We start from the raw sequence: 15,604 nt of genomic DNA on the forward strand, positions 1-15,604 counted from the left end.
AGGAAGTCTGTGTTAAAGAAATGGTTAAAATTCTGCAGTGTCTGGCTCAAAGCCCTGTCCTCCACTAGACTCTGCTGCCATGAAGCATGTTTGTATTTTTTAATGTCTAACAAGAAAAATAACACTTTATGTTAAATTTTAAAAATGTTTAAAAGTGTCACTTTGATGTAACGTATTCCCACCTATTAAAATGTTCTACATTTTAACTAGACACTTTATTCCAGCAATCCATCAAAAACTGGAAGCGGATGGAACGGAAAAAGTAGAAGGATCCATGACGCAAAAACTGGAGAATGTACTGAACAGTAAGTTTTATCCTTCCAGCAGCACCTATTTATGGACTTCGGGCTTTCTAACAAGCTTTAACTTATTCCTTGGAATATGGTAGAAAGTAGAAAACAGTACGGACTCTCTTGACACTTCCTGTGTGATGGCAACGATCTTAGTACGCTTCTTGAAGAAGTAGCAGCTTCTGTCATGACCATCAGCGGTGTTTGTGATAACAAAGGGAATAAGTATCAAAATAAAGGATGTCTGTAACATTAAGTTAATTTTGGTGATATCTCAATTTTGAGCATACAAAGAAAACAGGAGATGCGATGGAGATGTACAAGAACGAGCAAAGCTAAGTGCCAGGATTGTAAGATGTTTTGAGGGCTAAAAATACAAATTGTTTGCAGTAACAAGGTTACTAACAGAATCTTTCTCACTTGATGTGTTATCACTTGAACTACTTAAAATGAGCATTATTTTTAGAAACTTTGAAAAGCTCTTGGTACTTTCTTTTCTCTGTTTCTCTATTAGCTGTACAATTGCATTGAGAGATGTGGCTTGAATTCACTGCAGTTTGGTATGCCTTTCAGCAGATCAAAAAGTTACTTTTTTAATTCTGGGACTTCTGCCAAGATAATTTTACTTTGTTTCATTGTGATTTTTCTCACAGAGGAAGGGATGTTTCCCTTAGTGCTGTATCAATAAGCAGGAATGACATGCAGATAGCTGACTCAGTGCTGGAAAGTCTGAGTGTGTTTTATGAAATCAAGAAAGTGACATTGGAAGTTCACTGTTTTTGTTCTCTTGCATGAAGAAAGCAGTGACTGTATGTGTGCTTTTGTATGGAGCACAAATAAAGCAGTTTTGGTTTTGTTTTTTTTTTTTTCCTGCACAATTTTACCTTTTTTTCTGTAGACATACGTTCACACTCAAAATAAAGATGTGGTTTGAACATAATTATTGCCCTATCTTCTTGACTGGAGTGAAAAAAAAAGCCCTCATGTGCATGCAGACACACGCTATAAACAAGACAATGTGTGCGTGCAAAATATAGTGTGCAGTCTGAATGGCTTGTGTGCCAAATATCTGATACATATAGGGTAGGAGAAAAAAACATTTGCTGGAATTGCCAATGCTATTCCAAGTGTTCTGTGTTTATGACATGTCACACACTTAGCACAGATCCTGCAGACAGCACTTTCCCTTTGACAAAATTATGTGACAGATTTTAACATAAAAAGCATAAGCCATCAAATTTTGAGGTTCATAATATTTTCTTCCATGCTTTAATACGAGACAAACCCAACTATAGTATATAAGCATTTTTTCACTTGCTAAGTGGCAGCTGAAATCTGTATGCAGATAATGCAGACATTATTTTTCAAACTGGATCTGTAGAGGAACTTGTGCCAGCCACTTCAGAGTGTATTAAGTTTGGCTCTGCTGTGAAAAGAATTGGCTGCTTTTCCTCCTGATACTTTGCAAGTCATGGTGGGTGGGAGGCAGGGGGGTAGGAATACAAGGATTTAAAAAGAGTAAATAATATTATGCAAAGTAGTTTAGGATCAAAGGTTTGTTTCTTGTCTGACCATTCAAAAGTGTCCTTAGTTACTACTCTGCAAAGAATAGGCTTTCAAGTACTTCCGTAATCCGTGAGTTACAGGGTCTGCCTTCAAAAATGACTTCAAATCTTCATTTGGATTTCACATTTTATAGACTGTAGGTGCATATCTTGAGAGAGAATTGATGTGAGCTTGATGCAAACACCTGAGACAAACGGTGTTTACTACAGCAGATGAACATATTAAGAGAGTGCGAAAAATTATTGCATTGAAATATAGGATGGTAAAAGTAGAATCTGTTGTTATAGGTGAAATCGTAAGTGTTCAGAGTTTTTAATAGATTAAGTTTAATTGTTAAATAAGATATTAAATATATGTTCACAAAGGCATATGATTTGCTGAAACAAATTTCACAAAAAAATGCTTCTTAAAGGAGGCCAATCAAATTCTATTTTGTAGTGTTTTTGTCAGGCTCTATGAAAGGCAACTGTTGAGTAACTAGAGGTTTGTTTTTTTTAGGTAAAAAAAATTTGCACACAGTAGATGAATCGTCTACTTTTAACTATTTTTAATCATTGTCAGGCTATATAGGACCTGAATCTTTATTCATTAATTTTATTATTTAGGTTTAGATTATTCATTACTAATCAAGAGAGAGATTAATAACGGGATTTGGGGAGGCAAGAGAAAGGAAGAAATTTTACAATGGTTTTTAAGTCTAAAAAGAAAAACCTGTTCTGAACAAAGTATTGAATGTGATCAAGGCACTTCAATCATTTGACATGTTTAATTTTCTAAGCAAAACAGAAAATGTATCCATAGAAAAATGTAAAATAATTTACTTAATTTGAGGACTTCACAGTGAATTATAAAAAGATGTAGTTTTAAACTAAAATCTATCTTTGTGCAATTCCTGCAGTTGCCAATTACCTTTTAAAAACACTTGCATTGAATTAAAAAAAAATGCTGTGTGAATATAACTTCCCAAATATAGTATGTTCCTTCTTGGCTGTTAACAGAATGGACCAGAAATATATGAATTCAAACAAAACAAACTAATTTACTCAAAGAATTTACAACACTGGCATTTATTATAACCTCAAGAGGAAAGAAAATCAAACTTTATCAGTGATCTGTATTTAAATGTCCAGCTAGCTGCTTTCATTGTGTATTTCTCCTTAATGGATTAAAGTATTTTATGCTAAATAGTATGTAGTACAAATAGCTATCCTGACAAAACATTTTTTTACATCAGGGCTTCAAAAATTCAGCAAAGTTTAAACATTATTTAGATATAACAATTATTTTACAAAGACTACTTTTAACATGAGCAGGCCACCCACAGTGTTGACTAGAGAAAATGGCATGCAAGCCACCCAGCGAGACTGATGTAATTTTTTTCATCTTTGCTTAAAGTATAGTCACTAGACCAGATAATGTAGAAACTCCTACACGCAACGATCAAAAAGGCTAAAACAGTTCCACTATTTTGACTCTTTTTTTTTTTTTTTGGTTAATTAAAAATAAGTCACGAGTTGAAAAATGCAAATATTCACATGAAAATATAAATGGAATTCTGTTATTCTCTCAGGAAAATATGAAGAAACTTTAGCACAAAATAGAATGCTATTTTTACTCTGAATAGGAAGGATTCTAAGGATTTATGTATTCACAGTTAATGGAGAAATGTAATTGCATGAAATTGTTAACCAAGGCTTGATCCTGTATGCAAAGAAGCCAGAGTTTTAATGCAATATGAAGACAATTTATATTTGTTCTGTTACAATGACCAGCTAGTTAGATTTTCAGTCATGCCACTGTCTATGATTTACTCATCAGTAGTTTTAAAAGTGACTCATTTAAATACCAGACATTATTAATCATATTTAAGACAGAATTTGACAATGTAAGAAAAGTTGTTTACAAAATTCACTGATAGCTCTTGAAGCTGTGACCTTAATTAACATAATGAAATTATACTTTTCTAAAAGAGAAAACTTCTATGACTTTCTCTATATCCTGAGATGCATAATTTAGTTGTAAAATGTAGATTTGGAGCCAAAGCAAACTATAAAATATCTGCAGCGAAGTTAAGCATTTGAAATAGGAAATAGTGATTGTTTTAATTGCACAGGGGTCTTACCACATTAAAATGCTAAGTGGTTCACTTTGAAATAGTATTTCAGCAGTTGTAAAATGTTAAAACTGTTGAACAAAAACAGAATAAAAACTTAGCAATAATTACTCATTTGCTCTAACAAATTTGGATGACCATGCCATTCATTAAAATGAGGAAAATTTGTATTCAGTTTGAACTGATTACTTACTCTACTTTTTCTTATTTATGCTTTTTAAAATAGGAGCCAGTAACACAGCAGATACCTTATTCCAAGAGGTGCTGGGCCGTAAAGATAAAGCAGATTCAACAAGAAATGCACTTAATGTTCTTCAACGTTTTAAATTTCTTTTCAACCTTCCTTTGAACATTGAAAGAAATATCCAGAAGGTATAATTCTTTAAAAATACTTTTATTTTTGCTGAAATTACTCTGTTACATTTTCTTGAGAAATAAAAATGTTTATTGTTGTTTTGTTGTTGTTTTTAAGGGTGATTATGATGTGGTTATTAATGACTACGAAAAAGCCAAGTCACTCTTTGGAAAGACAGAGGTGCAAGTATTCAAAAAATGTAAGATGGATTCTATTATTAGCTTCTATTTATTTTTTTTCCTGATTTTTTGTAAAACTTAAAGGCTAAAAAGCATATGGTATTTTAAAGAGGTTTATGTGGATTTTAATCCATAAAAATTACACATTTATAGAAACAATTACTGTAAGCAATATGTGTGGCAAGATTTCTAAGAAAGGTATATTCTTCAAAACGTGAAATCACAGCATATTTTATTTATTTACTAAGACCAGGTATTAATGGACATTTTTAAAAAACAGTTACGGTAACTAAAAATATGGCTTTGGCTATTTCTCAATGGTATATTATTGGAAAGATTTCGAAGTCCAATTTTTTTGTTGAACTGTGTATGAAATTTTCAGGTGCTTGTTATAAAATGAATAATTGATTTCCATAATAAGTTCAGAAGTGATTGATGTCCTAGAAAAATAATGTGATTTTAAGTTCATACTACTGCTGAAGACACACACTGGATTTATTTCCTCTCCCCATTCCTAGATTATGCTGAAGTTGAAACCAGAATTGAAGCTTTAAGAGAACTTCTGTTAGATAAACTCCTTGAAACTCCATCAACATTGCATGATCAGAAACGTTATATAAGGTAATCATTTGACTACTGTCTTTTTCAGACATATGGTGTTAGATTTGTATTTTAAACTATTTCCTGAATAGGAGAGTGACTATTTTTATGGTAGCTTATATACTGATTGGAAAGCTGCAAGTAGCAGCTTTGTGAATATATAAATAATAGCATTACATTGGTACTTGATTATTTATTGAGTGGTTTGAATATCATTTTTAAAAGTCTGTATTACATTTAAAGTCGTTGCTTCCTCTAAACCATGATATTGCAAGTTACATCTGAAATGATCATTTACAGATTGCTTATGAACTTATCATTTATTTCGGCTTGACTTGGTGTTGAAATGGAATCATCTTGATTCAGATAGTAGAAAGATTTTAATCCAGACTTTCGTTTAAATTTGGTTTTGGCTATTTTACTATTCATTCTAAATAATACGTTTCCTTTACATTTAATGAACATATACCAGATTCCTGGTTTTCATTGGAATTCCTCTGTTTTCTGTCATTATTGAGGCTTATGTCAAAGCCTGTTGAAGGAATACTAACATGAGTTGGTTGGACCTTCTTATACCATAGACCTGAGCCTGCTTTTTACATTCTTTGGAGCCAGACTTGAGAGTGCTCTGAAACGTGTGACAGCTTTACTTTGAAGGCTTTTGAGTCTCAGATGTTAGTAGGACTCCTAGTGTTTCTTGACATACTTAGTGCTTTTTTCAGTTATCTTTAAAGATGTAGACCAAATGGTCTGCATGGGACATTCTAAAAACTCTGACACCTGTGTGAGGTCTTTGATGTTTTGTATGCTCACCAGACCAAGTTGCACAGGACAAACTACAGCCTTGGAGTCTTAGGTCCATTTAATTTATGTTAGTTTATGTGAAGAATGTACAATTATGTAGAGTGCTTCTCATTCTTCTGGATGCCATGTAAATATTGCATATTTACTAAGATTTCATTTTAAGGTGAGTAGTTAAGCATGTCTCTTGAAGAAGACATTGCTATTTCCTTCTTTCTATTTCAGTCTTAAAAACCTTAAAGAAGAGCTTCTTTATCTAGGCCAAGTCTTATGAACTCTTCTAAAGATTCCTTGGAAGAATCAGAGTTGTATATGTTTGCATTTCTGTGGGTGTTTGATTGTGGTGGTGGTTATTCATTTTTTGTTGCTTTTTTTTTTTCCAACCCCTTACCTTGAGGTATGTTGAATCCCTAAGATTATCCCATTCTACATTAAAACAGTCTTTTAATGTAAGTGACAGATATATTCCACATGTAGAATAGTATCATGAAGGAGAGCAGGATTGCACAAATCTGGAATAATTTTGTGATAAAGAATTAACAAAAGTCCAACATACAAATCCATTAAATGAGTTTCACTAGTCTAGGTATGCTGATGTGGTTAATACTAGTGTAAAATTCCTGGAGTCGAGGTGCAAAGAAAGCTTTCTTCAGAGCACTTCAGTTAAGTGGAAATTAATAAAATCCTAACTGTAAAATTATTTGCATAGGAACTGCTACTTTTAAGAGTTTTTTTTCTTCCTTGATATGTTTGTTTTGTATGTCTCCAATGTCCAAGACAGAGCAAGATTTGAAATACCATACTCTCCCCACTCAGATATTCAATGTATGTATTCAGTCTTCATAATTAAGCTTCAATTCATATTTTCCCAAATTCACATTTTCCCCTTATTTTATTACATTCTTTACACTGATAATTATTTATACTGCTCAGAAACTTTACCATATCACTTAACAGGCAAGGGGGCGTATTTTTTTCAAGATCAGCAGTATTAATTTTTTTCAATTTTGTGTTCCCTGAATGCTGAGGTAAAACTTGAGCTCATAATTTATAAATATCACCCTGTCAAAATGGTTGGTTGTGTAATGTTCTCATCCATCCCACCAATCCTACTTTGACAGTTTTTGCTTGTTCGTGTACTGCAGACAGTTCTCAAGGAAGACAGAATTTAGCAATGCAGTCCTAACTAGCATTAGACATATTGTAGTAAAATAGCTTTTGTGAAAGACTTGGACATGCCCTCCCTGTACATCTTAAGATAATAAATCAGCATACTTCATCTTGAACACCTTGAATTTTTGAATTTGTCCCATGTCTCTAAATACAGAGCATAATGGAGCATGTTAAATAGTAGAGAAGCTACTGCTTTATGAAAATTTTCTTTTGAGAGTACCATTGTCATCTAGTCATGAATCCTGTACGTTAGACTATAGTTTTGTGTTCTCTTAGGAATCACAGCAGTTGGCTTCCAATACTCCACTCTCCCCAAAGACATGGTGTTTTTCACTTTCACTAATTGAAAGCCCCACTCAGAGAATCACAGAAGGGTTGAGGTGGGAAGGGATCTCTGGAGGTCACCTGGTACAACCCTCCTGCTCCAGCAGGGCTACAAGGAGCAGGATGCCCAGGACCACCTCCTTTTTTGAAAATCTCCAAGAAGGGAGACTCCACAACCTCTCAGGGCAATCTGTTCATTTTTTTCATTACCCTATGTATAGATGGAATAATAAATATATACATATAAATTAAATTTTAAAAACTGTGTGTGTGCATCCTAATGCAAAACAAAATAAAAAGAAGCAAAAAGAAACAAAACAGGAGCTTAGTTTACATTCACTTGCGCATGCCTGTGCTAAAATTAATGAACCACTAAAAATTAACTCCATCTGCATTTGCCTGTTACAGTTGCATGATGACACGATTGGGACTTATAAAGTGGGAAGAAAAATATCATATTTCATGTGCTTGATATGCCATCACAGATTTCATGTAAAACATGAAGTACTATTTGCAATTTTGGCAGATAGAGCTTGATTTCCAGGGTACGTTTCTAGAGGCTCAACAGAAAATAAATGTTAATGTGTTATATATATGTGATATATGTGTGTTTTTTGTTTATTATTACACTTTTTTTTTAACTGACTTTTGCTTCAGTAAATTAGGAAGGAAGAATGCAAAGTTTGTGTTTGCATTGGGTATGAGGTTATCTTAACTATTCTTCTTGAATTTTTAAAATGATTTTAATATATATATATATATTTCATGGTACATCTTTGGTCTGTTTTAATGAGGCCTTCAGTGTGTCAAGTCAGAACTGTGATTTTTGGACTGGGTTTTACAGATATCTTTCTGATCTTCATGCGCCTGGGGACCCTGCTTGGCAGTGCATTGGTGCTCAACATCAGTGGATTCTAAAGCTCATGCACAACTGCAAGGAGAACTATGTTAAAGAACAAAAAGGCAAGGATATATTTTTTGTTATATATACATATATATGTTTGACACTTAGGAATTTGGCATTGCCTTTTATTTGACAAGATTTAGTGTAAAAATGATACTTTTCTCCGTTTAATTTTGGTAGTTTTTTACAACATTGAATACTGAAATGTATTGTTTTCTTTATTCTTATGAAAACAAAACAGCAATTGGAATTTTATTTTTGTTTAACTTAGAGCTTTTAAGCTCTTTACATGGGAAAAGCATTGAATTTCAATCATATATCTGAAGTTTACTGTCCTCTAGAAATATGTCTTGGAGGCCACATTACATTTAGATTGTTTGAATCTACTATTTCGATTTCATTTCACAGGGTATGCTGGTAGTGTATGATTATGCAGGACATTAGGGTATAGTGGAATAAATTGTAATTTCTTGATATGCAGTGAATGATGCACAGACCTGTGAGACTGTCTAAATATCCCATTTGTCGATGTCGTATTAAGAACTATACAAATACTTATTTGTGTTCTGTATGTTTTTGCCAGTATTACTCCCTGAAGAAATGCACCCTCATAGGTATTGCTTTCAGGTGTGGCAGCAACTTAGCTACTGGTAAATAGAATCTATCACATCAGCATAATTTCAAAAGGGTATAGGTGGGAAGCTATTGGCCTGTCATTTCTAGTAAAATCTGAAAACTGTATTAGAAAATGACAAGTAGTGTCCTGTTTCTCAAGGCGTCTTAGCAGGATTGCTGGTATTTCTGAAAAGAGTAGGTATATTGGAACCTAACTTCTCTTGGTTTATGGGTAATGCCCATGTTCAGTGTTGCTGTGTGTGTATCCCAAACCAAGTAAGGTGTTTTCTTATGAGAAGGCACAAGAATTTTACTGAGTAAAAGCTGCTGCAGATAAGTGCTGTGAAGTTGCCGCAGGATGCTTAAATTTTCTTCTTTAGCAGAGGTTGCGGCAACAGGTGTAGGGTTCACATGGTGCTTCACATATGACAATAAGTTTTAGCTGTTAGCATGCACAGACCATCTTTGTTCTACAACACGTTATTGAGTGCTCTTTTTTATGGGAAGAGTTGGAATGCCAGGTTGGTTTCTTGACCTCTTGGTCAAAATTCAGAACATTTCCATAACCTCCCCATCTCCTGTCCTCCCCAGAAACCTGAGATACCCTGCCTTGCAACACACCTGTAAAGGGCAAAACCAGCTTGAAAAAAATGGCTGCCATTAATGATTCTAAGCTTTCTTTTTCTCTTTTCCACTGAAAAATGCCATCTCTCAGCTTCTCAGCAAGAAAAATAGGATCATAAAGACATTAAATACTTGAGAGTTTTTTGTTGTACTGGTCTGTATAATTTTGATATGCATGCTCCAGTAAAATATTGAAAATGAGCCTAAATTCCTTGGCTTGTCTTGAAAATCTCAACCAATGTGATGTTTTTCTTGCAACGATTCTGCTTACCTCAGCCTTAATATCAAAGGGACTTTTTATGTTAACAGCTTTGTTTGGCTGACAGAAGGAGGAATTTACATAACTTGACTGCCCAGTAAATGCATGTATGAATGGTTAATATTTGCATGAAAAAAATGGTAATATATTATGACTTCCATTCAAAAGAGCCGATCTAATTTAAATAGCTTTATTTTTCTTTTATATAGTCCTTGTTGATACAATTTTTGCACAGTCTGTAAAATACTCAAGTATTGATCCTGGTTGATGGAATTCCCCATTTAGTATCTTAGTATCTAGTTGGGCAAAAGTTGCTAAACTTAGTTTCTCATTTCCATACATCTTTAATTTTAGCATACACCAGATGGGAGAAGGCAAAGAGAAAACTCAGAAGAATTGGTATTAACTGCCAAGCAGAACAGTGCTGATTGTGATCAGAGACATGGAATTTATTTTAATATACTTTCTTTGATGTATGCTTTTCTGACAGGAAAAGTGTGCTTTTTTCACTCAGATATCAAATTAGTTACGCATGATTTTGAGAAATCAAATCAACTTGAAGTCAGAAATGTTGTTTCTATGTTCATAGTTTCAGAGGGTATTTTTAAGAGAGAATAGTAATAAATTTTCAAACTGGAGTTTGAAACATTCTTCCAGAAAAGATTTTGCGTATCAAATGTTTGGAGGAAGAGGTAGGTCATAATGTTGGTACTCTCTTGAAAGTGCATTAGATGTTTTTCTAGGTTTCTCTTTTTAACAGAGATAATATATATTGTTTCTAGCAGATGGCATATGCTAGATTATACAAACAGAGATTACAATTCCACCTTGAATATACCAACAGTTTCTGGCAATTATTAGCTGTTTTTCTGCAGACCATGAATCTGTGGCTTCAAACTGACTGACTCAAAACTCTTGAGTGTAGTTAACTTAAATCTTTATAGCAGATTGTATCTATTTATGCATTTGTGCACGTATTTTTCAACTTTCAACTGAATTTGTGCAAAAGTATTTTGCTGATGATTTAGTAGTTTTCAAAGCACATTAGAGCTCTGAGTTGTTAAACGTGATCCATTTTTTTACTATGTGAAATGGAGTTGGAATTAGACCAAAAAAACCTTTGCTTTTCTTATCTGGAAAAGTTTTTGGTAAAAACTCTACTGACATTCCTGCACAGAAGGTTTGTAGCTAATTGTCAAAAACCAAGCATCCTCAAATACATGTAATTTGTTTGTGGGGCCATGATGCATTTGGGAAGAGAAGGTTAACATTGTAAGTGGCTGTACTTTCAAGACTATCTGAAGCATAGTTGAAGAGTGTAGTTAACTAATGTACATGCAGAGGTGATTGAAAGTGCTATCACAAAACCACAAATTAGAGATATATTTTCATACACATATATTTTATTTTTATATCTAAGTGTGAATCCTTCACACTCAGCAGCACTTCCATATGTAAAGTAAAACAAGAATAGAATAGCCTCAGTGCTTGACTATTATTAGAGATTAGCTCCTTTTTGTAAAAATACTCTGCACTTGTATGTCCAAAGAACTGCAAAATATCACAGTATAGTACAAACTCTGATGGAGCTTGAAATATGTGGCAAATTTACAGTGCTGTAATAGTCTTGGAGTTCACTCTTGGACTGTGTTTCTGTGGTTAGCAGAAGTTCTTTGTGTTTCAAGTACTATCTGTTTTCAGTTAATCCTGCTTGTATTAATATTATTTCCAAAAACTGAAAGGTGTGTCAGGCTGTACTAAACTTTGGCAGATGATTTGGCAGTGTGTCTTAAAGACAGTTAACTACCAACAGCGAATCATTCAATCAGATGTCTTCTCTGATTTAAATAGGCAATTATTAATTATAAAGCATACAGCAATCTTATCATTAGCTATTTGGTTGTGTTCATTTCAAAGGGTGCAAGTAGGATTTGAATTTTATGAAGTCCTGTGTACAAACTCCTTTATGGCAGTGCTAGCATTTTGGAGAGAATTTAATTTCCCTTGAGGAATATCTATGTATGTGTATTAACATACCATTTCCTCTCAGTCTTAAACCCTACTGGTTTGCTGATTAGTCTCAAGTTATGTGTACTTCATTACATACTCCGATACGGCAGTTGTTACTTGCACAACTTTGCTTTCATCCTAGCTCTCTCTTACGCTGTATAACCGTAACTGACCTTCTCATTTGTGAGGTAAATAATGCAGGCAGAATCATAGAGTCCTAGAATCATTTAGATAGGAAAAGACCTCTAAGATTATCTAGTCCAGCCTTTAACCTAGGACAGAAGATGAAAAACTGTTGAAATCCAAGCCCATATGTTGAAAGGAAAGAGTGAATATGCATCTATGACAGCAGATTAAAATTTCTTCTGCTCAGATGTATGAGAAGCCAGGACAGAGAGAGAGACTCAACAGCATAGTCAAAGCCATCATGGAAGCATTAGGCAGTACAGGGGATGCTCAGATCAGAAAACTTGAATGGTAGTGTCCTTTCATAAAGCCATCCTCCCACTTCTCTGATACTCAGAGTCTTTCATAAAAGATGCCCCTATGGACACGGGACCCATCTGCAGCTGCCTTGTGCACTACCTCTACGATGTTGTGATGCTTGGAAATAAACAGGTTTATTAACTTTTTGTTTTCTATTTAATATCTGTCTTTTACGAATGGAATAGACACCTTTGTGCTCTTTTATTGTTTTTGAAACTTATTTTTTTATGGTCATGAAGTAATTTCCTGAAGCACCAATAGGTTCCATTTATAGCTCTGACTGCAAAATGCTATTGCTGCCCACTGGAAGGACCTAAAGTAGGTAAAGCTAGTTTGCTGCTGTTACTTAATATGTAGATATGTGTTAGGGAGATAGAAATGTGTGAGACTAGGACAGGAAAAATATTTTTGATTACTATAAATATAAAATTTTACATAGATAAGCACTATGCTCAGTCAAAGTAGTATTTCTAAAAGGTTTCGTAAACAATACCTGAATGACAAACTACATTGTGCTGGTATTTTGTGCCTTGTATTGGCTAGTCTGAATTGATTCTTCTGAACTTTGAACTTAGAATTTGAAGAAGTCTGGAGGCTTTTGGACCTGCTTTCTGGATACTATGCTGTTTCCTTCAACTAAAACTTTTAAATATTTGTATTTTTTAATTTTACTTGATAATTCCCCTACTATTAGGGCGTAATTTTAGATTTTTAAGTATGGTTTCTGCTTCCCAGACTTGGAGTACAGGAAACATGGGGGATACAGTGACGTAAAATGACATGAAAATAAATGTAAATAAATGAGGTTTAGTTTAAAATTTGCCTGTGGCACTGGGCAGGTAGCCAAAATGAATTAAGCAATGTAACTATTGGGGAAAGAAGCTATGGAGATTAAGACTATTTTCTGTGTGGCCAGTGGTTATTGCTTAGACTTTGAATTTGCTAGGCAGTTTTCATGATGCTATGAGCTAAAATGCATAGGGACTTTAATCAAGTTATCTTAAAAGTGACTAAACATCTGCTAACAGGCCTTTTTGAGATATAAGTAATATTAGTGCAAATAAGCTGTCTGTTAATACCTTCTAGAAATTGAAATTGTAAATGGAAACACTAATGAAGTGGTGGTGTGATCTTTCTGCAACCCTTCTGGCTGCAAAATATACAGCCTCTTAATGTTCCCAAGATGGAGACAGTTCTCGATACACAAGTATACCAGTTCAGTCAGTTTCAGCAGTTTAAACTGCTGAAAAAATAGTCTTTGCAGCACTCAGAATATGGTGCAGATATAATTAAAAAAAAAAAAAAAAGTTTTTTTTTTTTTTGTGCCAGATTAACAGCAGCTGTGTATAGCATGAAGGAGAGAGACGGTTACTTAGACCACATTGGTCTGTCTTCTGTGCCACACTGAGATTCTGTTCACCTTGCAATGAATGATCTATCTTTGTTAGATCAGACAGGCCAGCAAGGCTTGTGTCAAAAGGGCCTTTTCAATTTGTTATCCTAGCAGCTGGTTCTCTTCCATTGCCTTTGCTTACTGTACATCTGGAAGAAGACTTCTTACAGCTGGGAACCATTTCACGTCTAAACCACATCCCCTGTCCGTAGCAGAAATACTCTCTTGACAGCAGTCGTCAAGCAAACCCTTAATGGGTTATTAATTGAAAAAAAAAATTAATCAGTACAAAATTTGACGCTAGATTTGTTTTCCTTTAACCACCTGTATCTGTAACTTTGCTGATGTTTAGACTTTTGTTGGGAAATGGAGGGGGCATTGTTTGAATAAAATTTTACATAAGAATCCATCCCACAGACAGTAAATACCGTGATTAAAAAGAGGCACAGGTAGTATAAAATCAAAACTGAGAAGAACCGGTATTACTGAAGATAAAAGAAACTCTTTGTGGCTAGAATTTTACCTCAGTGTCTTCCTGAGTCTTTTAAATCACTGTGCAGGATACTTAGTGGAAGTGGACTGATCTCAAAGTTGCTGAAGATCTCAGTGTCCGCTGGAGCTCACGCTAGTAAAATGACATCATTTTTGTTTATATGCTGAACTCGGAGTATTTGGCTTTTGCTTCAGTGTTTTTTGGCCTGCAGAACTGACAGTAAGGCTTACCCGTAGATTGTGATGTGAAATACTTAGAACACCACTCAAAATAAGAGTAGGCCCAATTGCCTTTTTTGTGGTAAACCAAAGAAATCATTTCATTATACATTTAGGATAACAAAGACTGACCTTAAGTTAGGAGGGGTGAGGGGGGAGCACATTTGAAAATGTATTCAGAAAATGTGCTTTCCCTAAAGTGCAGCAATTTTAATCTTTAGCACTCATCTCTTTGCTAGAAATACAACCCATTTTCGTGTTGATCTTTTAAACCTGTCAGATTCCAAATAAATGTTTATGTAAAGTTAGAACAAAAAGAGTACTCAAGCAAAAGAATAAAATGCAATCATTCATTTGCTGAGCAGGTTAATTTTTAGGTAATTTCTTCTGCTTGCCTATTTTTTTTTAATTCTTTTTTTTGTCCAGACAAATTGAAATTCTCTCTGCGGCGTCCTTGAAAGGAATCTTATCCTGGTCGTGTCAGTGCAGGCTCCAGGCACCGTGTGTTTGGTCAACAAGCAACAGTGGGTGGTCAGGCTGTAGCACAGGACAAGGGCCCGCTGTGCGCAGGAAAAAATGTTCAAAGGTGTTTAAGGGTGGTAAGGAAGTCTGCCGCCCTTCAGAGCGTCCGGAGGCTATAGATCAGCGCTCCCTCGCCATTGTAGCCTGTGAGAAAATTCGCTGCGAGATACATAATGGATGAAAGAATACAGTGACTGTATTCACCTGGTTGCACATCTGTACAGTCGTTTTCTTTCCCCCTCATGCTCATATACATGTCCTGGTTGTGCATTTAGTCTGTGTAATGACTGGCGTTTGACTTGCCATGGGGGATCACACGGAAAAACTACTCAGCCCGAGGCTGGCCACTTGTAAACATTTTTCTTTCTCGCTGCAAAAAACACTAGCCCTGCGTTATCCTCAGGTCACTCGGTATCTTTTGCAAAAAGCCTTTTATAAAGCTTCAGCGGGACATTAACGCTGAGACAGGCTGACAGAGCCGCGGCCGAGGCCTGGTGGCAGCCAGGAGGCGAGGTGGGCCTGACGCCCGCCAGGAGCCTCACTCCGCTAGGAGGCAGGGGGACACAGCAAGCAGGGCCGTGGCGCAAAGGATGGGTCTTGCACTCGGTTTTGTAATGGGTTTGAAATACAAATGTCTAGCTGCTTTTAAAGGCTTAAATCATTGATCATGGAAAAATCG

At 35.0% G+C, this 15,604-nt stretch overlaps 1 protein-coding gene across 3 annotated transcripts in view; it reads left to right on the forward strand.

The window, feature by feature from the left end:
* The window catches only part of EXOC2 (exocyst complex component 2), a 149,562-nt gene that overhangs the window by 65,454 nt on the left and 68,504 nt on the right, over positions 1-15,604 (forward strand). For all 3 annotated transcript variants that reach the window (XM_068670943.1, XM_068670942.1, XM_068670944.1), the window contains exons 7-11: positions 225-305; positions 4,196-4,341; positions 4,442-4,523; positions 5,022-5,124; positions 8,246-8,364. In XM_068670943.1, coding sequence (XP_068527044.1) covers positions 225-305; positions 4,196-4,341; positions 4,442-4,523; positions 5,022-5,124; positions 8,246-8,364 — 531 coding nt within the window. The remainder of the gene's footprint in view (positions 1-224; positions 306-4,195; positions 4,342-4,441; positions 4,524-5,021; positions 5,125-8,245; positions 8,365-15,604) is intronic.

This window comes from Anas acuta, chromosome 2 (genome assembly GCF_963932015.1).
Source record: "Anas acuta chromosome 2, bAnaAcu1.1, whole genome shotgun sequence".
Lineage (NCBI taxonomy): Eukaryota > Metazoa > Chordata > Aves > Anseriformes > Anatidae > Anas > Anas acuta.